The sequence below is a fragment of the Lacerta agilis genome, chromosome 14 (assembly GCF_009819535.1).
Source record: "Lacerta agilis isolate rLacAgi1 chromosome 14, rLacAgi1.pri, whole genome shotgun sequence".
NCBI lineage: Eukaryota > Metazoa > Chordata > Lepidosauria > Squamata > Lacertidae > Lacerta > Lacerta agilis.
In genome coordinates this window covers 18,706,404-18,732,896 of record NC_046325.1, presented here as the reverse complement: position 1 = coordinate 18,732,896, position 26,493 = coordinate 18,706,404, and the positions used below count along the sequence as shown (strand labels likewise).

The window sequence follows — 26,493 nt, the reverse complement described above, 5'->3', positions numbered from 1 at the left end:
ACCGGATTGACTCCTCGTCCGCGCGGGCCAGCGGGAACCGTACTTCCCTGCCCCCCCACTCAAACCTCACAAGCAAGTGCGCTCCCGATACGAAACAGAAAACTGCGGCCGGCGGAGTGGGGTTTGAGACCGCTCGTGTGGGGGCCTTCAACGCCAACATCACCACTTCCCCACCCCCCCGCCTCCTTCTCTCTCTCTCTCTGCGCGCTTTTTCTTCCAGGCTTCTCCCCCCCCCTCCCCAGCCCCGCTCTTCCCCCTCCGCCTAGGCTGGGTGATTCGCCTCGCGGCCTTTACGCTCCGAAGCGCTGCCTCTTGATTGGCTCGAGCGCTCGGGACTTTTAACTTCTTTCCCTCGCCGTCGCCGCCTCCTCCTCGCCCCCCCCCTTCCCGTTGGATGCGCGAGACCGCGAAAGGGCTAGGCAGCCAATAAGAGCGCGCGCCTCCTGAGGGACTCGTTTTGGCCACAGCAAGGAAAGGTTTCTCTCCGCCCCATTTTGTTCGCTGCCGCGCGGGCAGGACATCACGCAGGCCGGCCATACGCGCAAGGCGACGCGAATCGGGAGGCGGTTTTTATTCTACCCATCTCCCTCGCTGTCGTTTGTGTGTCTCTCTTTTTCTCCCCCCTCCTTCCGCGTCTTTTACCCCTCCCCCTTTCCGCGACCGCAGGCCTCCCTGCCTGCCCGTTTCCCCTTCCGGGCCAGCAACAGGAGCGCGCGGCGGAGGCGGCTTAGTTCTGAGGCGGACGCAGGCCCGCCCTCCCTCCCTCGCCTCAGCCGGTGGACCGGTTTGTGTCCCTTTTCTTCACCCGCCCCAATCTTTCTTCCCCTTTCCTTTTCCCCTCGTGAGGCTGCGCCAAAGCGGCGCCCTGAGAAGTGCGTGCGCGTTCGCGCTTGCCGTGGAGGGAGGGGGCCCTTTGACTCTCGGCTTCCTCTCCTCTTCCTCCTCTCTTGCTCAACGGCCTCGCGCGAGCGCGTGCTCTGACGGGGGGGTTGAGCCTGCGGCGTCCGGCCCTTTTTCGCCGCCGCCAAGCGCCACCGCCATGTTGAAGCAGCCGCTCCCGCCGCCCTCTCCTCAACCTGGCTCTCCCGCCTCGGCTCCCCCGCCGCCCACCACGCCGACGCCGCCTCCCCCGGCCACCGCGGTAGCCGCTGCCGCCGCCTCGCGCAAGGCCAACCCGACCCCCGCCAGCCCCAACGGCAGCCTCAGCCCCGGGGCTACGGGAGGAGCCAGAGCCGCGACGGTGGCGCCCCCCGGTAGCGGAGGGGGAGGCCCCCCGGGAGGAATCGGCACAAGGTACGTTGACCGAGAAACAAAAACCGGCTTTACATCCGGGGAAATGTGTGTGTATGTGTAGACGGGGCGGAGGGGAGAGAAATAAGGAACGGCGCGCGCTCCCGCTTCTAAGGGTTGAAAGGAGGACTTGGCCCGGCGCGGAGAGCATGTGTGGCTCCGATAAGTGAAGCCTAAGTCCTGAGCCACCGATTCGACGTTGCATTGCCCAATGTGCGCCCTTTGCTAAAATGATGCAGGGGCGCATCATTCCAGTTGGCCTGTGTGAGTAAAAAAAAGGAGGGGGGATCATAATTGTTTCTTAGGGATGACGCTTTAGGTATTTTTCCTGGTGGGGATGGAAGGGGAGGTGTGAGGGCCCTCATACTCTTGAGTTGGAGCACTTTTGTAGGCGTTGGGAATTGATTTGGTGGGATTTAATTTATGAGTAGGTATGGGTGGCATTTGGTTAAAGTACTGCATGCAAGCCATGTGGACTCAGGAGTAAGTCCCTTGATCTCAATGCAACAGGCTCCTTATTAAATGTGCTATGGTGGTTTGCACTTACCTTGCACCCTTATTTAGCTAGGTCATTTCTTTTTTATTAGGCGTAAGCCACTTCTATGGATGAGTAATGGACGTTGGCAAAAAAATCGTTCCAGTTTAGTAGAATAGTGAGCTAAAAAGGCTTTGTTGAGATAGTCATCAGGGTGCTTTTTTCCTTCTTTATGTTCAGTCATGTTATTCAAGACAGTGTCCATATTTGCAAATAATGTCCAAATAACAAACAGAGGAGTACCTCTGGTATGAGGAAGATGAGGGCTAGAAAACCACAAACCGTTGGTCATAACATTTTTTAAAAACTGAACAAGCTATATGGAAATTTTCCTGCTTTTCATATTTTGGTTCTTATCTCAAGAGCAGGGCATCATATAGCACAGATTGTCTTTACCATATAGTTATCACTTGTTATTATTTCAACTGCCTTGAAATATTTGGTCTGAAAAGTAGAGCTGCAGGTAGAGCTGCAGGGAACCCTTTCCGCACAAGGATTGTGTCAGGATTCTTGACTAGATAGGCAGGGGAAGGATTTATGGGGCAGTATATACTTCCATCCCATTGGTGTGTAATCTTTTACTTGTCAGCTGAGAGTAAATTTCTTATAATATACGCACCACCAGTTTTTCTGAAGAGGTTTTGTTAGCTAATGTGAAATTCCTTATTTCTTTCTCTTTATCAAAATATTGGTTTCCTACTAGTGTATCATAAAACAATTTTGTAATGATCTGATGCATCAAAGGTGGCCTGTTGATCTGAACACTGTTTTTATTTGGTGGGGTTCACATCAATCACTTTCCTGTGAGTTACCCTTGTGCCTGATTCATTTTCAGGGGCCAGAGCACAGGCAAAGGACCTCCGCAGTCTCCCGTAAGTACTAGGAGCTAAGCCTTCCAGGGCCATAAGACAATTGTTGTACTTTGGGATTCCTGATTTATGTGATTTGGGTAACTACTAGATGACATCTGAGCCCTAAGTAGCTATGCTGTATTAGTTGTTGAGATGTCTGAATGAATGTTTATCCAGGCTGAAATTTCTGTGACTAACAAGGCATCCCCAAAACAAGATTTGAGAGTCTTCCTATTTGGCCAAAAAGAAGAAGAAAAAACCTCTTCCATTAGTTATAGCTTCTTCTGTGTGATACCTTTTTCTAAGAGTCTTAAACTTTCACAGATAAGAACAATTTCATGTAATGAGAACTTGAGGTCAGTTGGCATATTTCAGGCTGGGTTTCCTGTAGTGTTTTAGAGCACTATTATTTTGCATCTAAGTGCAAAGGAGGCCAACTCATAACTGGTTACTAGTGGAAGATCTCTGCTCTTTTCTGAGTTTTCAAGTTCACTAGGGGCACTACAGTTATGTCACTGGGAGGCACAAAAACTGAAATGTGACACCAAAAAAACTCTGTGGTTTGTGTGGGGGGCCCACAGCAGTATTTGAGCACTCCCTACCTGGCAGGAAATTTCTGATACAATTGGTCTTTTCTACTTCATGCTCTCTGACCAAAGTGGATATAGGGCACCATTTATCTTATGATTTCCCAGTTCCTGGCTTAAGGTTCTAAAACTAGCTTGAGCTTATGAAGGAAGCAGGTGATTCAATAGTTATTTAACCCTAAGGTTGTTAGTATTGTTAAATTAACCATTTGTCATTCCTGAAGCTGCATACCTAACACTTGGAAGTGCCAGAGCAGTGCCAGAGGGCAATATAGCATTACAGTGGACGCTCGGGTTGTGAATGTGATCCGTGCGGAAGGCACATTTGCAACCCGCAGCGCCATGTCTGTGCACGCGTGTGATGTAATTCGGCACTTCTGGGCAAAGTGCAATTTAGTGCTTATGTGCAAAGCGCAGAAATCCAGAAGTAACCTGTTCCGGTACTTCCGGGTTTGGCAAGTCCGTAACCTGAAAACGCGCAACCCACAGCGATCGCAATCCAAGGTGTGACTGTATAAACTTTCTAATAAACCTTGTCTGTCTTTCCTCTCTAACTATCACCAGGTTTTTGAGGGTGTCTATAACAATTCCCGAATGCTGCACTTCCTGACAGCAGTTGTGGTGAGTCTCCAAGAGAGAAGCTAGGAGGGTGTAGGATTTGAAGTGTCAATATGCAGGTGGATGGTTCTGCAGTAAAGGGTGATTGTTGCGGCATTTCCCCCCAGTCCCATCACTTGGTTTGGTGAGACTTGCAGGATAAGCACCTGTTTGTTGCACCTTACTATTCACATTGTGCGCTACCTATTCATTCCTTTCCTATTGGTTTTACTTAGCTTTGTTTCCAGATGGTTTTGTGAATATGAGACATGGTCAATGTAAGAACAGAATGCTAGAGAAGAGCATGAGACTCTTAATCTCAGGGTCATGGGTTTGAGCCCCACATTGGGTAGAAGATTCCTGAATTGCAAGGGGTTGGACTAGATGACCCTTTTGGGTCCACTCCAACATTACAATTCTATGATCTTATACCTGAAGCCACATGCAGGTTGTGGTGGTTGCTGTTAGCCCTGATATGATCAACATTGGTGATAACAGTCCAAATTATTGGTTCTAGTACCATTCCTCCCCCCTCTTCTTTTTGGTGGCATAGTTCTTGGAAAAAGTTGTTGATTGGATTGAGTTAGAGGGGCTTCAGTTTATAACTTGAAATGTCATGCACTCTTCCTTAGTGTTATTTCTGCCTTTTTCTCTTGGCAGGGGTCCACATGTGATGTGAAGGTGAAAAATGGAAACACATTTGAGGGGATTTTTAAAACCTTGAGCTCCAAGGTGAGTGTTTGGTTTGGCTTTCCGTGAGTGTTTGAAAGTAGGTTTGAGTATTAAAGGATTTTTCTCTGCTGTCTTTGTATTAGGAACAAGTAGGGCCTCACCACCAGTGGTTTCAATGCATCTGTGGAATGCACATTTCAGCAAGTTAGCATTAAAGATGAGGTCCCTGCTTTAATTTTTTCTTATTTCACAAGTGTAACATGGTTGATACTTCACTTGCGATAGCATGACACTTTCTTCACTTTTGGCCACATTGTTCTGCATCTGGGATACTGTGTATCATTCTGGTTGCCTCACCTCTAAAAGGATCTTGTAGAGTTTGGACAGGTTCAGAAAATGGCAAGTGGGTGGAGCAGCCATGAGGAAAGGTTACAGAGTTAGGGAGTTTCATTTTAGAGGAAAGGTGAGTAAGCAGTGATGTGATAGAAGTTTACAAAAATATGCATGGGACAGAGAAAGTGGATAGAGAAAAGCTTTTCTCCCACTTTCCTAACGTGAGATCTCACAGGCACCCATCTAACTTGAAAGGCATTAAAGCAAGATTAAACTGATTCATGGAGGATAAGGCTATGTACTACCTCCATTGTCGAGGCATCATGTCTCTGAATACCAGTTGCTGGGAATGGCAGGTGGGCAGAGTGTTGTGATGATGTCTAGGTTGTGGCCTTCTCAGAGGCATCTGGTTGGCCACATGATGCTGGGTTAGATGTGCAAGTGACCTAGATCCAGCAGACTTCTCTTACGTTCTTTTATTTTGAAAAAAAATAAAAATGCAACCACTCCAAGGAAGTCAATGGAGCATAAAGCTTATTTGCTTTGAGACTTGCGTTAGCAGGGTTTTTGGTTTTTTTTAAAAATCACACTAAAAGAGAGCTTATCTAGAAAGAGAAGGATTTTTTTTCTTTTTGCTGCTACCTTTTTTGAGCGTGCCATGTGTGGACACATTGGTGCCGTATGCTAGCTGTATTAAAGTCTTTTGGGGTTTTTTGTGGACAGCGACAGCTCTTATGTTCCTGGGGACATTTCAAAATATAAACATGGTGTGAAATGAGATGTGCCTTTTCTCTACAGTACATTTGTTTTGGCATCAAGAGAAGGTGTATCTCTCTCATAATCTTTTAGAGTTACAATGGCTGCAGTCATTTTTAAGTCTTTTATAAGAATTGATTTTAATTGATTATATTCTGTATTTTATGTACATCACTTGTAATTGTGCTGAAAAGTAGTATAAAAATTCATTGGTAAAAGAAATGGCATCACGTATGCAGACTATGAGAAGGTGCACTCTATCCATTTTCTGCTTGTGCTGTTCCTTTCTCATTTTCCAGCTACCTCATTTCATTTTCCCATCTAGTTTCCTGAGCAGCCCTCACTGGGCTGTTTGCAGTCCCCCCCATAGTCTTTTAAAAATTATTGAATCTTTTAAGGTTCCCCTAAGCCTGCAGACACCTCCTGCTTGAGTGTTACTGTTTTAGCTACATAAGCATGGACACACTCATCTAAAGATCAGAAATAGAATATAAGATAAAATCTTGTGTGTGTCACCCCTCACACAAAGGCCAACCACCTTGCTTGTTTGAGAATGCAAGGATGGAGCCTGGTATTAGATAGTTCTCAGTGGGCCACTTGATGTCATGAAATATGGGCATTCTTCCAGTTTCAGCTGTCTCTGTGTGGGTAGGGATGTGTGATCTATATGTTAACAGGGATTGTGTTTGCAGTTCGAGCTTGCTGTGGATGCTGTGCACAGGATGGTACCTGACCAGGCAGTAGGGCCCAGGAGAGAGGATATTGTGGACACCATGATTTTCAAACCTGCCGATGTCATGTTGGTTCACTTCCACAATGTTGACTTCAACTATGCCACCAAAGGTAATACAGCCTCAAGACAGCAGGGTTGAGGTCTGATGTGTGGACTGGACTTGGCAGGGAGTGGAAGAGCTTGGATCTTCTCCATTATGACCTTTCCTTCTGCTCTGTGTCCTAGATAAGTTCACAGATTCTGCCATCGCCATGAATTCCAAGGTGAATGGGGAGCACAAAGAGAAGGTACTACAGCGCTGGGAAGGAGGAGACAGCAACAGCGATGATTATGACTTGGATTCTGACATGGCAAGTGTTCTGATCTGGGTGAAGCAGCAAAAGATGGTTGCTTGGGGCTGGTGCTGTGGGTCTGATGCCTTGCTAAGCTGTTCTTTTGACAAAGGTACCTCACTGTTTAAATGATTGCTTTGTCTGTCATTTTAGTCTAATGGCTGGGACCCAAATGAGATGTTCAAGTTCAATGAAGAAAATTATGGTATAAAAACCACCTATGATAGCAGCCTCTCCTCTTATACGTGAGTTAACACTTTTCGGTTATTTCTGTACTGGCGGGTACAGGGGAGGAAGGATTTGAAGCAATACAGTCGTACCTCTTGTTACGAATAATTCAGGTTGCGTACCGCACGGGTTACAAACATGCCAAACCCGGAAATAATGCAACGCGTTACTTCCGGGTTCGGCGGTTTGCGCATGCGCTGACGCGTCACATGTTGCGCATGTCATGGGTTGCGAACAGGGCTCCGGAACGGATCCTGTTCGTAGCCAGAGGTACCACTGTATATCAGGGTTGTCAGCTCCCAGCATTCCTAACTATTAGTCATGCTGCCTGAGGCTGATAGGAGCTAGAGTCAAGCAACATCTTATAGGGTGCACAAAGGCTGCCCCTGCAGGACATGATGTAGATGGTATGGCTATTTAGGATAAATCATTCTGGAGGCTCTAGACTAAAGAGTGGAGCTCCAGTGCAGGGGAGGTCCCGGATTAGTCAGTTGTCTCTTTATTTAGCTCCCAAGAGCGTGCAATTATTGTCAGCTCCTACAAGCCATTGACCAACTGGTGAAAGGTAACAGGCTAAAGAGCAGTGGACTGAGTGATCACCTTTTTGAACCCTGAAATAATCTTGGCTACCAGACCTGTGTCTGTCTTTCTCATTCACACCCACACCCCTACACCTTACTCATGAATAGTTATTGGTGGCTTTCTGAAGAAACCTGAGCATCAGTCAAAAGCAATGAAGGATTAATGAGGTTGGGTTTTCTGTTTTGTTTTGTTAGGCAGGGTTAAACTCTCAGGAGATGATCTCAAGCTTAAATGTGACAAATATTGTTAACCCACCCTGGAATGATGGAGCAGGCTGGAATTTACTGTATTGCTTAGAAGCTGTAGAACGTTTGGTCTTGTGAGGGTAGAGTACCGTGATGCAAACGATGCCAGGGCTTGTATGTAAGGTTTGATTACTTTGGGATATATGCATCTGCATTTGCATGGGCCTGTAGCTTGAATACCAAGCATACCAGATGTCCAGGTTTCTCCTGCCCTAAACTCTACTGTACAGATGTACCAGGTTCTCTTAATGCTCACATCTTCCCCCCAAAACCCAGTTTGTGGGTGGCTTTTATTTTTCCACTGTTATAAAACTTGTCAATCCACAGTCTGCTAGTGTGTTCTAAAAATGTAATGTGTTGCTTGGAACCTTGCCACCCTGACCTCTAAAATTCTTAAATGTTCAAAGTTTGTAAAGTTAATTTTTCTTGCTTATGCTGCTACATTTTCATTTTTAGCCCTTGACATTCACTGTTCATACATTGTATTAAAGAAAGCTTTCTTTTTTCTTCAGTTAGAATTAATTTCCATGTGCATGTTTGTGTGGGAAATCAGTGTTGATGAAAGCTTCGTTACAGTAGCATCTGAAGTTCTCAATCCCTTCATAGGCCAGAGAAAGGACTTGAACTGCTGGAATATATTCTTCCAAAATGGAGCTTGGGAAAAGTGTTGGGTGGTTCTGTTCGTTTGAGGGCAACAGGCTTGTGTCTACGTGTGATTGGTAGAGCGTGTTTGTTTTGTGTCCTTACTTACTCTTCACTGTACCATCTGTGCATGGTAGTGTCCCTCTTGAAAAGGATAACTCAGAGGAATTCCGGCAGCGAGAAGCCAGGGCTGCCCAGCTGGCTCGGGAGATTGAATCGAGCCCACAGTACCGACTGCGCATTGCTATGGAAAATGATGATGGGCGCACAGAAGAGGAGAAGCACAGCTCTGTGCAAAGACAAGTGTCGGGAAGAGACAGCCCCAGTCTGGCATCCAGGTGAGAAGTGTGAGAATTATAGACTGGTTTTGATCCAGCGGCAAAATCCCTTAATTGACACAAGGCATGTTGGGTTTCCACTGCATCTCTTGGGAGGAAAGAACAATGTTGAGGTCCACTTTTAAAGGTTGGTACCTGAGAACTTACTCATCTCATACACTTGAAGGCATCTTGTCCATTTTCCCTTCTTGCTTTCACTCCAAGCAAGGCACCAGGAATTATGCTACCACAATATTTTCTTTCATTGTAGAGAGGGCAAGTACATACCCCTTCCCCAGCGTGTCAGAGAAGGCTCAAGAGGAGGTGTACGCTGCAGCAGTTCTCGGGGTGGGAGGCCAGGTATGGGGTCTTTACCACCCCGTGGAAGTGCACACCACTCAGAAGGCAACACAGGCTCCATTCCAGAGCAGCGAGGCATCAATGGAGGTGAGGCTTACTTTCCCAAGCTTAGAAGGTGCAAATTTGAATAGATTGGTGCAGTTACTTCTAGAGGATTTAAATGTCTGTTGATTAAGCTCCCACAGGTGGCTGTGGAATTTCCTCCTGTGTTAGTTTTTGGGGGATGGGGGGATTATATTTAGTGTTCTTTTAATTTTGGGGCATGACTTTCCCTTTGAGACACCCATGATGGTGTTGGGTTGCTAGAAATGCTGGAATTTCTCCCACTTTCCAGCAGTAGAAAACTGAAGATAGCAAAGGACCACTTGGTGTGCCTGCGTGGCCTCTTCATCTGCTTCTGTGGTTCCCTTCTAGGTCCATCCAGAATGTCTCCAAAGTCTCAGCGACCCATCCGAGGAGCTAAGAGCATGTCTTCCCCTTCCAGTCGACCCATGGAAGTCTCGGCTGCAACTTCTTCAGGTACAGCAGGCAGTGGAATTAAAGTGGAATTTCCCCATGACCCTCAGTAAACACCCGTGCTGGGTGTGATGTTGTTTGCATCTAATAACTTTGCTTTTCTTACACAGTGGGTCGCCTCTATGCTCCACGTTCTCCTAAGTCTGCCTCAACTGTGCCAGTCTCTTCCCAGGATCCCCCAGTGGGATCAACAGTCCCTGCTGCTCCTGCATCGCCCTCGGAATTGAGGCCTACTATGGAGTCTAGTGCTTCCCCAACACCACCATCACCCAAGGTTCCAGTATCTGCCCCTGTAGCTGCTGTTGAGGGTAAGGAATCACACTGCAGGTGAAGCTAGTCTGGTCCATTCCTAGCAAGGAATGGACCTAGGCATCTTCTCCCCTAATGAATCAGATAGTTTATCAGATCTCTTGAGAATTTGATCAACTGAAGGAGCTTAAGACAAAAGATGAAGCCAGGCTCCTCACCTTAAAAAAATGATCAGGAGTAGTTGCTGAAGATACTTGCATAGAAGACACTTCTCACTTTAAGGCTCATTTCTGGATTCTCTGTTTCATTCCTAGTTAAAGAGGTGCCTAACTCTGCCACCAAAGAACCTAGCAGGACCTTGGAGGTTATGGGCCCCTCAGATCTGGTCAAACAGGCAAGCAAAGGTTTGTGTCTTCTGCACTTTTTGAACTCTCTGCTCACTTCTCTTTTGAAACCTTGGGTTCTGTTGACTGGATTCTGCAGGTGATTTATATTTTCTACTTTTAATATATAAAAAACTACAAATATTAGTAAGAAAATATCTGGCATTCATGCAGCAGTTCCTGAACGGTGGCTAATTCCACAAGTACTTTTCAAAGTTTTGGGATTGGAGTTCTAAATCCTTTGTTACATAATTGTTTTGACACTTACTCTGCTTTAGGTCTCCAAAATGAGCAGAAGAGAAATCAGATTGAGGAGCTGCGGAAATTTGGGGCCCAGTTTAAGGTGAGAATGTTCTCCTTTTCTCCCGTCAGCATACTTTGTGTGGCAGAGCATTAATGTGTTTCTGGCACTGTTGCTTACTCCATGTCTACTTTCTCCAAGCTGCAGCCCAGCCCCTCCCCAGAGGCCACGCTGGATTTCCGGACCAAGGAGCCTCTTGAAGGAAAAGTGAAGGACAAGCCCCCAGAGGCATTGGTTGGAGCAGGGGGCACATGTGAAGTACCCGATGAGTCCCCCAAGCCCAACTTAGAGCTGTCTGAAGGCAGCAGCAAGGAGGAAAAAGGGCCCTGTGAAGGCATGGAACGCCAAACCCAGACTGCTAGTCCTCTAGGCAAAGGTGACGCAGATGACAAGGAGGATGGCCCTGTCTCAGAGTGAGTTAGTGGTGGTAACCACAGCAGATGAGTTGTTGCTCTACATTTCTTGTGGGCTTCTTTGTAATTTCTGTTGTACTTTTCTCCAGGCAGGTGAAGAAGTCAACCCTGAACCCAAATGCGAAGGAGTTCAATCCTTCAAAGACTCTCCTGTCTGTGGTGTGTAATGTGGGAAACTAGCTCTGTGGTTAGTGTGTTTGCATGGGAGGGGGGAGCGGATGTATCTGTGTCAGCTTAGCTCAATATCCCATAGGCTCCATCAGCTACCATGAGATGATTGTCAGTAGATGGGTAAGGCTTTTTTTTACTCCCAGTTGTTTAACAATAGCGGCAGCAGCAAAATGCCCCCCCCCCCCAATTATAGCTCTGAAATGAAAGAGAACTTGGAGTAATTGGAGTTGGATGTTCTTGTATAGAAGAACTGTAAGCTCCATCCACTTCTGGATCACAAAACCAATTTCTAGGTTCAGAATTCCGAGTGTATAGCTTCCGCACTAGGCTCTAGTTAGAGGATCTTAGATGAGTTCTTACCCCCTGAAAAATGACTTGTTTCTGAAGTCTTCACAGCCTTGTTCTATATTCTGTTAGTTTCTTTGTGTTTATAGGTGCTTATTTAATGTCTGATTACTTCCTCCTATCTGTACAGAACAAGTCAACGAGCACACCCACATCGCCAGGACCACGCACCCACTCTACACCCTCCATCCCAGTGATTACAGGGCAAAGTGGCATGTACAGCCCACAATACATCTCTTACATCCCACAGATCCATATGGGCCCAGCTGTGCAGGTGAGAAGGGGGTGGAATGATGTGTGGATGGTCCTGCCTTTGGATAGAAGGGTGAGCTGCATAATCATTGGTTCCTTTTGAAATTATTGCGGAGGCTAGTGTTACAATTAATTGGCATGTCCCCTGTCTTTTGCAGGCACCCCAGATGTACCCTTACCCTGTTTCTAACTCTGTGCCTGGACAGCAGAGCAAATACAGAGGAGCTAAAGGTAAGCGGGTTAAAGATTGATTAAGGAGCCATGGTGAATTTTGGCTGGAATGTATACCTGCTGTGCAGTTTGGTAGGGTGTGCTGATTTGAACTGGCTTCCCTACATAAATTTTCTTTCTGCACAGGCTCTCTGCCCCCGCAGCGTTCGGACCAGCATCAGCCCACCTCAGCCCCTCCCATTATGCAGGCAGCGGCAGCTGCAGGGCCCCCTCTGATGGCTGCCACTCCATATTCCTCATATATCTCCTACAACCCCCAACAGTTCACAGGACAGCCAACTATGATGCAGCCCATGGCACACTACCCCTCGCAGGTGGGTATAATGTGTACTTCAGTAGAGAAGCTAACTGCGCTGACCTGTGTGCCCCACACTATCTAATTCATGTTCTTTTCTTCAGCCTGTATTTGCCCCCATGCTGCAGAGCAACCCACGTATGATGACTTCCGGCAGCCATCCCCAGGCCATTGTTTCATCGTCTACTCCCCAGTATCCCCAGGCAGAGCAACCTACGCCCCAGGCTCTTTATGGTGAGTTTGTACAGAGCCTGAAGACATGTCTGTTCTGAGCTTCTCTTCCCCCCCCCCTTGCATTGTTGACCACTGCTTGCTGCTTCTCTCCCCAGCCACAGTGCATCAGTCGTATCCCCACCATGCCACACAGCTGCATCCGCATCAGCCTCAACCAGCTACCACACCCACGGGCAACCAACAGCAAGCGCAACATGCCGCCCCCAGCCCTGTGCAGGTACCAGTGTGGGAGGCACTTGATGCTTGTTTGCTCTTGCGACTTGCACAGTTTGATTTTGTGTTAGAGATTAGTGCTGGGGTGACCCTTCAAGTTCCAATCTGGAAATTCTAGGCTAGCTCAGAAAGGGGTATTACTACATTAGGAGTGAAGTTGTCACCATTTCTTGTCTCTGCTGAAGTCTTAGAGCTGCTGTGTGTGGAGTCCCAGGAATAGACTATCGCATCTTTACTTGCTGATTTGTACCTTTGAGGGGCCCAAGTTTTATAGCACAGCGTGGTTTCTGTAAAAGCACCCACATGTTTTAGGGACAGTATTCAGCAACTTGAGGATAAACAGCTACTAACAGATGAACAGCATGGCGGGGACCCATAACTGTCTTGAAAAGTATATTTGCCAAACAGCCTTGGCTATGTTTCTTTCTTTCACCCCTCCATTTAATCAGAATTAGTAAGGTTGAGGAGAGGGGGAATTAGTAAAATTGACTTTCACCAGAGGGTCTGCTTTTAGTGCTTAGAATATTGACTTATCTGGCCTTGCCTTAAGCTGCAAATCAGTTAAGAAAAGAATTGGCAAATGTAGAATCTTTCATCACATGCTCAAGGTTTTATTGTGGGAAGAGGAAATAGAATAGCAAGGGCAAATATACTTCAGGAAAGCGGAGAGCCACCCAGCACCCACTGTTCTACACATATTCTTAGGCACTCCCTTAGGCACTCCCTATCTCCATAGAATGCATAACATTTCTGTATGGCAGTAGCAAAGAGGGAAGAAGAAAATATCTTGAAGGTAGGTGTGATGCATTACCCCTGGTACTTGAACTGTGGCTTTTGTATTCTCTTGCCATAGCACCAGGCTGGACAGCCACCTCATTTGGCCAGTGCCCAGCAGCAGCAGAACCTGTACCACACAGCCACACTGACAGCTACGCCACCCTCTATAACGCCAGGGCCCAGTGCTCAGTCTCCACAGAGCAGTTTCCCCCAGCAAGCAGTCTACGCCATCCATGCCCACCAGCAGCTGCAGCACAGCTACGCCAACATGGCCCACGTCACCCAGGTGAGTGTGCTTGCCCCTGGGAAGGGTGAGTATAGCCTTGATTGTGTCAGGGACTCCCAATAAGCTTCCATCAGCCTGAGGCTAGACCACTCCAAGAAATAAGCTTGCTCTCTGAACACCACTGTGCAACTTACACAAGGGACATAAAAGCACCACCTTATCTTTGAAACCTACTAACCACTACACATCTCTTAAGTGCTTCTAGCTTCCATCCAGAATGCAGCACAAGATCTAGTGTGGCTATGTCATATGAAACGACCACACTTGTTCTTACTCATCTGATGCAGAATCACAACTTAAGGATTTATATCAGACATAAAATAGCCACCAAATGGAGTTCCTGTGCCTCTTTTTTAGAAAAAGCGCTGATGAACACTATATAATACCTAAGAGTGTATGGCGTGTTAGTGGGGAGAGGTGGTACCTCTGGTGGGGGACATGTTGTGCACCTTCTGGGGTAGTTTGTCCAACTTTGGTCCCCATCCTCCACTCAGTTCTCACCTGTGGCTCCTAGAAGCTGTCAGCATGCAACAGTGGCCACACCCTTGGAACGGCTTCTTTGGTTGAGTGTAGCCAAACTCAAACTCTTGTTGAGTTAGGGACTTCCCCTTCATGAAAAGACAGGCTCTGGCATATTTAGTGGATGAGACCAATAGTGGGTCTGATGGTCAAGAAGGCGGTTTCTGCATGTGCTGTAGAGGGAAGTGAGGGACAGATATGGCCCACCAACCTGGGAAGATAGCCCACCTAGGAGAAGGAAAATTCTGATCCTAAACCACTGCTGCCTTGTGGGATATTATTGTAAGAAGAAAAGGCTCAGGAGTAAAGCCTACACCTACACAAATCCGCAGTGGAGTCCCAAAGACAATTGGATGGCTCCCAGAAGCACACTCCATTGTCTCTTGAGACAGAGGGATGCCAATAATACTTCAGCTATATCAGTTAAAATGAGTTGCCAAATATATATGATCTCCTTGCACTTTACAGATTTGGGCTTCTCTGCTAATTTTGTTGGTAAAGTGTGATGTTATCCGCTGCTTATTAAGGTACTGGGGTGTGGATTGAAATCACTTTTGCTTTCTCCACAGGCTCATGTCCAGACTGGAATTGCAGCTGCCCCACCACCTCATCCTGGAGCACAGGTCATGTTGCTGCACCCCTCGCAGACCCACGGTGGGCCTCCACAGGGAGGTGTGCCCCAGAGTGGTGTGCCCACCCTCTCAGCATCCACACCCTCCCACTACACTTATATAGGGCACCACCAAGGTAAGTCAAACTAGGAAGTTGAGGAAGGGAGGGAGGGAACTGAATGGAGCAGGCTGTCATCTATACTGACTTCCTGGGTATGGAAGAGCTTAGAGACATATGGACGATTTTTAGGGTTTTCTAGGTTGTGTCTTTTGCGATAGGGGTGGGGTTGAGGGTTGGTAGTTCTGGACTTTGTATCTTTGTGATCCTCACTACCTCTTTCTTTTCTTTTCTTTCCAGTTCAATCTCATCCCTCCCAGCAGCTTCCATTCCACCCCCCTGGGAACTGATGTCCACGCTTCTCCCTGTGACCTGAGACCCTAGCCAGCCTTGGCTCTGTTGCTGGCCCCAAGCCTGGGCCAGCCCTCATGCCCATGGCAGAGGCCCCTGGAGGGGCGCAGTCTGGCCCGGCCCAGCCCCCCCCTCGCCAAGCACCTTCCTTTCCGTTGGTTTAGTGAAGCCCACATGGGGCACTGTCAGCCAGCGGGACGGAGAAAGGCCCCTTCCCCTTGCCTGGAGAAGGGCAGGGTTTCTTTTCTGTTATTTATGACTCCATTCGGGCTCTTAGAGCAAATGCCACTTTCCCACATTAACTTGACAAGGACATGACCAGATGGACAAACCTTGACTTTTTATTAAGTAAAAATATTTAAAAAGTAAAAAAAAAAAAAAAACCAATAAAATTTTAAACTAACTAATGTTGAGCTTTGGGGTTGACTGTGTGGGGTGGGCCAATTTCTAACAAGTAACCCTTGTTCATGGTTCTACAGAATTGGGTTGTTGGCAGTGGCTTTGATCTCCCCAGAGTTTTAGCTTCTCTAGCAAGGAGGAGCGATTGAGACTCCTTCATCCAGTGCTCTGCTCATTCCCTGCTGCTGCTGAAATGACTAATCAGCAGGGGTAAGTAGTTGGGTTGGCAGTGTAATGCAGAGCCTAAAGCAGTGGTTCTTAGTGCAGGGACCACTAATGTAAAAAATTATACATCATGGTCTAGCAGTGTTTTTTTATCTGAATAATAAAATTTTAATTATTGCTTTTATTGAAATTAGCACATAAAGTCTGAAAGAATGGGAGGCTGGACAGTAGTGTTGTGGGCCCTTAGCAGAAAATGTTATGAGATTGGGTTGCTGCTCCCCACCACAGGCTTGATGGGTGACATTTTTTTGAGAAGAGTTGCAGAAATGAAGTTGTGTGGCTGGTGCTGCTATTTTTTAAAACAAGCTAAGGAGACCATAAGCAGCTAAATGCCAGGCTTTATACTTCAGCCACTCAGTGCCTGGGACTGTTAAATTTCATGAGTTGGGCCATGGTCTTTGAGCTGCTCCAGGACTTTGCCTTGGAGTGGACACTTATCTTATTATCTGGGAGTCTGCTTAAATGTCAAGAGTCTGATTTGGGCTGTGTCATGATTGATGAGAAATGGGGGCCTGGGCTGCTTGTTTAATGGCGTCGAAGTCTGGTGGGAGTGAGGCATGCAGATGGCTTGTCTCCCCAGGTTCAGGCAGGCTGTGATACAGCTTACATACCAGCAGTATGTTCTGCCCTAGTTCCTCTTTCCTCACCCAGGTGAGAGCAGCTGTGCCTTGCCCATGGATTGTTGATACATGGAAGCTCTAGATGGTAGCCATAACTGGATGCTGCAGCTGGAATGTGAGAGCTTGTAGATTTAGAGCAGTTAGGGCTCTGGTAGGGGTGGGAAACCTGTGCCCATAGATAATTCTCATCTGCTCTGGCCAGCACAAGGAATGGTGGGAATTTCAATCCAGCAACATTGGGATAGTCACAGGCTCACAACACCCACCCTGTGGTCTAGGCCAGAATCCTCTACACAGGGCGAAAATACTAAGTTCAGCATTAAGATATACACTGATTTGGACAAATGAAATAAAAATCTAGCGATTTCTTCTCTGACCATTTTATCTCTACCAACCACTGCAGGAAATCAAAGTATGCTACAAAAATTTTCATATCGCAAGGATGATTTAGTCCTCTTCCTTCAATATTCAAAAAGGGCTGGTAGGGGGAGAGGAAGTACATTTCATGTGTGTGGGAATAGATCTACTTTTTATTAATATTACTAAATTAGAAAATGTACTTGAACTAGGTAGTGTGGTATAATCTGTAGAGATGCCCTTAAGCCACCCCTGCCTGGTAATGCTGCAATGCTGTCCATACTTGCTGGCAAGATGTACAGAGCCACCTCTGCTTTAGGCTCCATGTGTTATTTAAAGGAGTACACACAAATAAGGCCTCCCATGCCTGACTATTCAGGCTTTGAGGGCCCAAGAAACAGGAAGCCTGGTTGTGGATTCAAGCTGTGCAACCACCTGTAGGTTGCTCAATAGGCACATCTGGGCATAATGTATCCAGGCTCCAAATTCTTAACTATCTGAGATCAACTGACAAGCGCTGGTGCCCCTGCAAGCAGATACCTGTACCCATTAACTACACATAAGATTTTGTTGTTTAGTCGTGTCCAACTCTTTGTGACTGTGTGGACCAGAGCATGCCCGTCTTCTGTCTTCCACTGCCTCCCGCAGTTTGCTCAAACTCAAGAACACTGTCCAACCACCTCGTCCTCTGTCGTCCCCTTCTCCTTGTGCCCTCCATCTTTCCCAACATCAGGGTCCTTTCCAGGGAGTCTTCTCTTCTCATGAGTTGGCCAAAGTATTGGAGCCTCAGCTTCAGGACCTGCCCTTCCAGATTTCCTTCAGAATGGATAGGTTTGATCTTCTTGTAGTCCATGGGACTCTCAAGAGTCTCCTCCAGCACCATAAGATTAGTTTTGCCTAATCTTAATTTTACACCACTTAACAGAATAGCACTCGAGATTAGCTTTCAAGTTTTTATTTAACCAACTTGCCCTACCCACCCACCCTTGAAATGAGCAGAACACATTAGGCTTTTCTCACCTCACCCAAGGTGATAAGGCTAACCACTTACTTTAGTTAGGGTATAATTTCAGCAGCAAGGGGCTTTATTCCAAGAAACCGCTCATAGCTTGTAAAGCTTTCAACATATATCCTTCCTCTTTCTGCAATGCGCTTAACTCCTGGTTTCATGTGTTCTACATGTTCAGTGGACTGAAATGCCTCACAAGCATCCTTCCGAGGGATATCCTTAAGTTTCCCACTTCGCCTTATCTTCTGCAGTTACTGGCAGTGTTTTTGTGACAACTCCAGTGCCAATGGTTTTGTGTCCATCCCGTAGCGTGAATCTCTGCCCCACTTCCAAAACCATGGGCTGCCGCAATGCCAAAATAATGGAGGTGTCTTCACCTGGCATCACCATTTCCTAAGGAAGAGGAAATAAGACCTGTAAGATATGCAGTAGTTGTACCTGTTTTCAGTTGAGCACTGGAAGGAAAGCAGATCAAGAGCTATTCTCTAATGTGGATTCTATAAGTCACTTCAGCAATGCTTGCAGGAAGCAACAGGCTGCTGGAAAGCGGGGGGGGGGGGGAAGAGAGGAAGAAAAGACAAACCTTTGATGCAGGCAATTCTACACGGCAGGCCATGTCCCAGGTCAGAGAAAACATGACAGGTGTGTAGTTAGAAACAAAGGGCTTGTGACGACCACCTTCTTCTTTGCTCAGGATGTAAACCTGGGAAGGAGAAGTGACTTGTTTGCCTTGTCTGGACAATGTGAGCTCCAAATTAAACCGCCATCATTTTATGGGATATGAAAGTGTCCGGTCATAATTACACAAATTTATAGACTGCTTTATAGCATGAAGCCACTGAAGCAGTGATCATGATAAAAACAGAATAAAACAAAATCTTTAAAAGCAATAATATCAACTCACTAAAAACAAAAACATCAATGCAAACAAAAGAAACCCACTTCCATTAGACTACACTGATCTTCCATAAATGACTGGATTACATCCTCAGGGAAAGCCTTCCTGAACAAAAAAGGACTTTCATTAAGCGCCTAAGCACCCTGCTAGGTGCCTGCCTGATTTTAGTGGTTAACTGATTCCCAAGTCATGGAACTGCAAAACTAAAAGCCCAGTTCCTAGTGCAGGTTAAGTGCACCTCTGAGGCACGTAGTATTCTCAGCAGGACCCCATATGAGGAGTGCAGTTGCCAGGCAGGGATACAGTGGGTGAGGAGGTTCCTTAGGTTAAGTCTTCCTTTTTTATTTGCAAATCTGCCCTGCCCTTTCTTTGCCTGCTTACCTGAGCCTCGACCTTCTGGTGCGGCTTGATGGAGCCGGGCTTGCACATAACCATCCCCCGCCGTACATCCTCTCTCTTCAGCCCCCGCACCAAAGCACCCAAATTATCACCAGCTTCTGCCCGTTCCAATTGTTTGTGGAACATCTCAATACCTGAAGTCAAAAGGAGTGCCGTTACCTTTTGCAAACTTTCTGGGGACTTCCCCCACCCGACCATAACTTTGGCTGCCATTTTCACATGGGGTGTTTTATACCTGTTCTACCATCAGACAAACTTGGAAGACTGGGGGGGGGGGGGACCAGGAGGTTGACGAGTCTTGCAGAAAATCTAAAGGACTTACCAGTTACCACTGAGCGCAAGTCCCGGTTGTGCCCTATAAATTCGCAATCTTCTCCTTTCTTGATAATGCCACGCTCAAGGGTACCAGTTACCACAGTGCCTCGGCCTGGAATAAAGCAGTCAGATGAAGCTAGCATAAGCAATGGGGGTACAGGACAGCCAGCCAACCCTATAGGATCTTCCCTAGCTGCAACTCCGTTAAAGCAAATGTGGGCAACCTATGAAGCTTAGTACCTGGTATGGAGTGAACGTGCTCTATGGGAAGCAGGAAGGGCTTCTCCAGCTCCCGCTGTGGCACAGGAATGTGTGTATCCACCGCATCCAGCAGTTTCATGATGGAGTTCAAGCCCAGCTCTGGATTTCGGTGCTGCAAGGAATGGGAATGGAAGGTGGTGATATAAATGATTAAGCAATGGAAGAATTATTGCTAAGGAATGACACTCCAGACTAAATGTGTGTATGCACCACTGACCTCCAAGGCGCACAGAGCGGAGCCTGAGATAACGGGCGTTTTCTCCCCATTGTAGCCAAATTCTGTGAGCAGCTCGCGAATCTCCAGCTCTACTAGCTCCAACATCTCTGCGTCATCGACTGCATCAGCTTTATTGATGTACACTACAACATGCTTCACTCCTATCTGAGGTGGTAGGGAAGAAAACAAGGGTGACCCACATGTACATTGCTCCCTTCTCAATACTTCCAGCCCTGCTTGACAGAAGCACCCATCATATTCTCAGAATTATGTACTAGGTCACCCAAACCATCTCTATTCTATTGCATTCCAAGACCACAGACTCACCTGTTTGGCAAGCAAAAGATGCTCCCTTGTCTGTGGCATCTGTCCATCTGTGGCAGCTACGACGAGGATGCAGCCATCCAGTGGCGCTGTTCCTGTGATCATGTTCTACAGAGAAGACATGGGAAACATGTCAGGCTGTGGTATCTCTAGAACATGAACTACTTTGAAAAACCAGGCTCCCATGTTTGATATGGCTTGAAAGTTTTCTAGATCTTGGCAATCCTCCAAGAATTTTTTTTAAATGGCACGTGCCATCAACAGGAATTTTGGATAAGGATCATGAGTGTGTTCAGGGCTTTCATGGATTCCCAGTTCCTCACACATACCTTAACATAATCAGCATGCCCAGGGCAGTCTGTGTGGGCATAATGGCGGTTAGCTGTTGAATATTCAACATGGGAGGCATTGATTGTGATCCCACGTGCCTTCTCTTCGGGTGCATTATCAATTTCTTCATATTTCTTGAACTTGGCGCTTCCAGTATCTGCCAGAACTGGAAAGAACAGTAGAAGGGGTGAACAAGGTTCTTGAGTTTCTAAAAAAAAATATAATGGTCTAGTGTCTTACTCAGTGGCACTTTTTGAAGAAGAAGAACGAAGCAACGTTTTCATCTGATCAAATCTGAAAGGCCAGCAAGGACTATCCGTCTTAGCTGGTATGGGAACAGGTCAGCAGGAAGAGCTAAAGGGCTTTTGAAACCCATTCTCTAGTCTGAACAGCAACTAAGGCTTTGGCCCCTTCCTTTGGACACCAAAGGTGCCCATTTTCTCACACCGACATGTGCAAGGGAGTGAGCAACTAAGGCACAGGTCTCGCTGTTCACATTCCCTTTGCCTGCATCTCAGTTCAAGAGAAAGTAGAGGTGTATCACAATGATGTGCAGTTTTGAGATGGGATCTATTTTGGAGGCTAGGTGGTCAGCCCTTGCTGGCTTGATTTGGCCCCCTGGCTGCCAGCTGACTTTCCTTCAACTAGCTGTTTTGATCAGTTCCAGGCATAGTGGAAATCAAAACTGTTGACTCTGGGGCAGATGGAGCCCCCAACCTTGTAGTGAATTAAGGGAGAGGAGCAGACTTAAGAATTAAAAGCACATCTTCCATAATAATAACCTTTCCCACCCCTAACACTCACTTTTGGTGATGGCTGCCGTTAATGTAGTTTTACCATGGTCCACATGCCCAATTGTTCCAACATTGATGTGCGGTTTGTCTCGTACAAATACTTTCTTTGCTTCAACTGCAAAACTTCGAACAAGGAACGTATGCCCATAGAAGGCTGGGCAGGTCAAGGATGGCTGCAGAAGAACAGTGTCAGAATTTTAGCCCTCTCTACCTATATCATCATCATTATCATCCATCTGACTGGGTTGCCCCAGCCACTCTGGGTGGCTTGCAACAAATTAAAACATTAATTTGCCCACTACTGCCCAGAATTCTTACCGTAGCTATAAAACCTTGCAGATAACGAGGCAGGCAGCCACGGAGGCCTGCAAAACACAAACAAAATGGGTGATCACTTTCATAAGACTCCTGTAGCACTTTATAACAAATACATTATCTTTGCACATCCTGATGTCCCTGTCTCCCCCAATTTTCCTTCTTCTGCATATGTCCATAACCTTCAAGACACAACAGCTGCAAAAAAGTAATTTTATGTGAACTTAAGCACTTTAAAAATAAACATTATGAATAACAGCATCTGATATGCTGACTTGTAGGGCAGGGGGCAGGATCTCTATATTCCGCTAAACAACCTTGCTCATACAACACACTGAATAAAAGAATGTGTATATGTGAAATTCAGGTTTATTTACTTATTGCCCTATTGTGCATCACTTTACACTTGCTTATACTCCCCATATGTATCAATTTGCTGCATTTATATACCACCACCTCTTCCAAGGAGCTCCAAGTGGTGTACCTAGTTCCCCTCCCCCAATTTTATCCTCACAACGATCCTGTAAGGTAGGTTAGGCTGAGAGACTGTGACAGGCCCAAAGTCACCCAGTGAGCTATGTGACCGAGTGGGGATTCATACCTTGGTCTCTCATTAGGCAAACGAACAAAACTCTAACCATTGCACCACACTATTTCTTTCATTGCCCTTTTCCGCTCAGATTGGAGGGGCCCTTTTGGAGCTGCTCACCATCTCTCTTGTTTCAACCACCTTGAACCGTTTGCTACCCGCACAGTTTGCTACCTCCCTGCTCATCCCTGACGCTAAACCATTGATTGGCACGTGCTGAGAATCAGAGCTCTCCGCGGGCGGGCGGGCGGGCGGGAGAAGGGGCGGAACCACCTTTCTTTGCCGCAGGGGGGCGGGGAGCAGCAGCAGCCGCGGAAAGAAGCCTGGAGGGATGCACCGAGGGGCCAGTCTCTCACACTCAGGGAAAAGGAAGGGCCGGGCCCTCCTCCTGCCACACGCCGCCTCCCCCCGCTTTGACGTGATGGGCTGCTCCGCCGCTGCCTCAGATCCCAAGACCGGCATTAAGGCAAGAGGCCGTAATGAACCGAGTAGAAGACCGCCAAGCACAAAAGGTCACGGGTCTCTCCTGCACGGGTTCCTTAAGGAGAGGCTCCTTGCCTCTTCGCTCTCCCTCCCCGCCTCCTTTTCTGCCAGCCGGCACGACGCCCACCACTTCCCTTCCCTCCCCCCCCCCCGCCTCCCGGCCCTTTAACCAACCGATAACACGGCCGCCGAGCCCTCCTCGCGCCACCACCAGCGCGCGGCTCGCCATCTTAGGTCCTCCCGGAAGTAATCACACCCGCCCGCCCCCTCCTATCTGCCTAGAGATAGGAAAGAGTGGAGAAGCATGGGGACGGAGAACTTCCGTTAAATGTGAAGAAACGTCAGCCGCGGGCGACGAATGCTCTATAGAGTTAGTGCAGAGTTAACAATTGCATTCTCTCAGTATGGAAAGTAGACTTCCGGGGTACTTTCGATTTTTTTTTTAATTTTGTGGGGGGGGGGTTAATGGAAAAAATAGGTACTGAACAAAGGTGCAAAAGAAAAAACACACACCCCAGTTAACAGTGGCCCATAAAAGTAGTTAAAAGAAGAAAAAAACGCAACAGAAACTGACTTGGCTGAAGCAGGCCGCCAGGAGTAAAAGAAAAAGGCTTTTCTAATCTAAACTTTAGTTTTAAGCAAACGAAGTTAGAACTCCCTGTTAGCTGCTATCCTTCTCCCAGAGACTCTTTTAAACTAATTCCAAATATGTTTTATCAAAGAACCCACACTCCCCACACCTCTCAACTCCCAACAAGAAACTGCTTCTCAACAGAGCCTTATATACACAGAGTAACACCCACATTTTGGGCAATTAAGAACAAAACACAGACACTTGTTTCTTCTGTTTCTTAAACAGACAGTACTGACATTAGACCGGCTCAGGTGCAATTTTGATCACTCAAATAAAACCCAACAGGTTTTGCCCTCCTTTGCCTGCAAAGCTGAAGAGGCAGCTGCCTAGAGGGAACAACAGAGAAAACCAAGACTTTGCAGAATTCTGTTTCTCCTGAGCCCCCATCTCCTGAAAGACACTAGGCCTACTAACAAAGATACCGATTCCTGTTCTTTTTAACTAAGGTCTTATGTGTTGTAAAATGTAAAAATAATATGTGAAAACTGAATGATACCCAGAGCCCAGAAGTCAGGCAAAAAGCCATTGTGAGATATGGGAACCTTCCATGCTCATAAACAAATAAAGAGTCTTGTGACACCTTAAAAATGAACCAATTTATTTTGGCATAAACTTCTTGCCTTTCTTCTGTCTGGAAAAAAACAAAACCACAGTGTCGATCCTGCAAGCCTGATCCATCCTCCCGTAGACTAAATCCCTCTTCCATCAGAAACCTGAGGAGTAACCATCAACTGCAGGACAAATGCAGATGTGAGTGGCCGAGTACGAGGGCAGGAGAAAATGAAAGGCAAGAAATGCAAATAATTCCAGATAGCACTAGAATGCCTGCAAATAAGCTAAGTGGCATTTACGACCACACGGAGTGTTTTATCACCTGTCGCCTTGATAACACTCAGTATCCATGTGCATGGCTCTTTTCACTGAACAGAATGCAAGAGGATAAACAGGTTCTTCCCTGGAGGAACTTGCAGCCTCAAACAAAACTTGGAAGAGCACAGGAGGAAGGGCACCCAGGAATAAACAGGGCGGAAACTGTGTCAGTTACGTGTACCTAGGCTTAGTTACTAGCCAGGTTGCTACTACTTTGGGTGGTATTCAGCTAAGTTCTACTCAGAGCAAAGCCACTGAAAGCAAAGAACTTAACTTTGCCATGCAGTATTCATTAATGTCAATGGGACTACTCTTGAGTACTACTTTCAGTCTAATGCTCTTCCAACTGAACCATTTTGGCCAGTGCTCTCGAGTACTCCCTATAGGAGCTCTGGGCTGAGCCTATGGGCTCTGGACTGGTCGTGGATTTTCAGTGGTCACAAGACTGGCACCACTCTATATCTTCACCTCTCCATAGTGACAAAGAGCTTATTTTGTGGAACTGGTCCCCCCCACCACCCCATTCTGAAAGGGCAAAGCAGGTTCTTTGACTCTACAGGCCCAGGAGAGCAGTGTGTGTGTGACCTTAATGCCACCCCAAGGTCAAAAATTCCCAAAAGGTAGAGAGATTGTGGTCACAACACCCTCAGAATCCTTGGTGACTCTTCTGATCTAAAACTAATCCCAATCACCCATGCATTAAATGGTTCTCTCTCTCTCTCTCCTGGTCCAGGAAGGATAGAGGGGTAGAGAATAGTGTAAAAAACAAAAAGGTATTAAAAATGGCACCAGAGGACTTCCGGCGGCGACGCCATCGCCGGGTGGTCGAAGGCTGCTTCGGGTCCGAAGCGCCTTGTCCATCCCGGGGGTTAGGAGCCGCGCTACCGCAGCGCGCGGCTCCGGTTGGGGTGCGGGAAGAGCGTCCCGCACCCTGGGCTCCCCGGCTGCGCCCGCGGAGGCTCTGAACCCTTCCCTTGCCCCCCCTGTAAAGGGGGAGTGGGGGTGAAGGGCAAACGGAGCCGGGCTTCGGGGACATGCCCCAACCGGGATGCAAATGCGGCGACAGAGCCCGCGGTGAGCGTCCAAGTTCTACCTGTGAAGAATGGAGCTAAAAGAACCCGGTGGTCGTGAGTAAAGAATTTGATTAGAAATCGTGCTTTTGGAACGATCCGGGGGGAAGGAGAATGGCAGCCTGCCCTCCCTCCCTTCGAGCTCAAGAATCTAACCAATTTGAGTGATTGCTGCTACAGAACTGGTTACAATGTATTTAAAATTGACACAGGAGACTGGCAAACTTTTCTTTTGGGAAGTTAACTAGAGGAAAATATCTCCTCTTAAAGTTGCGGTATTTGCGCTCCAGTTCAGGAAAATGGCGATGAACAAAGAGGGGAGTAGAAATATGACACCCGCTTCCTCCTCCTCTGCCAGTATGCTGGGTTTCGTCCTTGAACTGGCACTGAACTCTGGACTAACGGACGAACAGAGACTCACTGCCTTGAAGGTGGAACTGCTTTATAGAAAAGTCAAAGTCTTGTGTGGGGGTCTGAAATGGAACCAATTGCCCACAGAGGAGGCTTACAAAACTTTTGATACTTTGGAAGAAAGCCTTGCCAAAGAGCTGAGAGGATGGATGCAAAGATGGAGTGAAATGAATGAGCTACTTCGGAGAAGAAATTCGCCTTTTGGGGGTGGCAGCCCCAAGGCGACGTTAAGATTTCGTATATCCAGTCCCCGAGGTGTGAGCTCGGGGGCCAGGGACAGAGAATTAAGGTATTTACAAGAAGAAAAGGAATGTTACAAAGAACCGAAGAAGCTGAGAGATGATGAGAGGGACACCTCTGAACTCGCGGCAAGGAGAGGTTTGGACTGTGCCTGGATCTGTGGACGCTTGGAGAGGGAAGAGATATGGAAGTTCAGTGCTGATGCCATCAGGAGAAGAATAATGGACAGAGGGGGTGTGGGGTGAAGTATTAAGTAAAACTTTAAGCAGCCTGATATGGTAAATTGAAATCGGAGGGTGAATACTGTCAACAACACTTTATTATAATTTTTATTTGAACATGAAAGGAGATATTTCAAGTTTTTACGTTACTAGCAGCAACCTTAAGGATAGAAGAGATAGATTAGATGCGAATGATTTGTGAAGATCTATGAGGTGGAGTATAAGCAAAGCGAATTCAAGTGGATTA

The 26,493-nt window shown here is 47.0% G+C and overlaps 2 protein-coding genes across 4 annotated transcripts; one reads left to right on the top strand and one right to left on the bottom strand.

Annotated features, from left to right (window-relative positions):
- Positions 1-918: 918 nt before the first annotated feature.
- ATXN2L (ataxin 2 like) lies at positions 919-15,668 on the top strand. Of its 3 annotated transcripts, none has more exons than XM_033169069.1 (23): positions 919-1,293; positions 2,661-2,697; positions 3,828-3,884; positions 4,521-4,592; positions 6,314-6,464; positions 6,580-6,704; positions 6,840-6,931; positions 8,521-8,721; positions 8,972-9,147; positions 9,475-9,579; positions 9,687-9,884; positions 10,140-10,229; positions 10,487-10,551; positions 10,657-10,922; positions 11,012-11,081; positions 11,569-11,763; positions 11,849-11,921; positions 12,048-12,235; positions 12,321-12,450; positions 12,546-12,667; positions 13,517-13,726; positions 14,815-14,992; positions 15,215-15,668. In XM_033169069.1, exons 1-23 carry the CDS (start codon positions 1,040-1,042, stop codon positions 15,262-15,264), a joined length of 3,105 nt encoding a protein of 1,034 aa, XP_033024960.1. In that variant the 5' UTR covers positions 919-1,039; the 3' UTR covers positions 15,265-15,668. The 3 variants fall into 3 exon arrangements, with proteins under 3 accessions (XP_033024960.1, XP_033024958.1, XP_033024961.1); XM_033169067.1 differs by having other exon boundaries at positions 10,651-10,922; XM_033169070.1 differs by having other exon boundaries at positions 920-1,293; positions 10,651-10,922; positions 11,569-11,712.
- Positions 15,669-17,930: 2,262 nt separating this feature from the next.
- Positions 17,931-23,064, bottom strand: TUFM (Tu translation elongation factor, mitochondrial). The gene is made up of 11 exons (XM_033169775.1): positions 22,975-23,064; positions 21,732-21,778; positions 21,424-21,586; positions 20,619-20,785; positions 20,293-20,397; positions 19,966-20,130; positions 19,728-19,860; positions 19,495-19,599; positions 19,155-19,306; positions 18,459-18,578; positions 17,931-18,268 (listed from the first exon to the last, which is right to left on the bottom strand). Exons 1-11 carry the CDS (start codon positions 23,027-23,029, stop codon positions 18,095-18,097), a joined length of 1,386 nt encoding a protein of 461 aa, XP_033025666.1. The 5' UTR covers positions 23,030-23,064; the 3' UTR covers positions 17,931-18,094.
- Between the last annotated feature and the right edge of the window lie 3,429 nt (positions 23,065-26,493).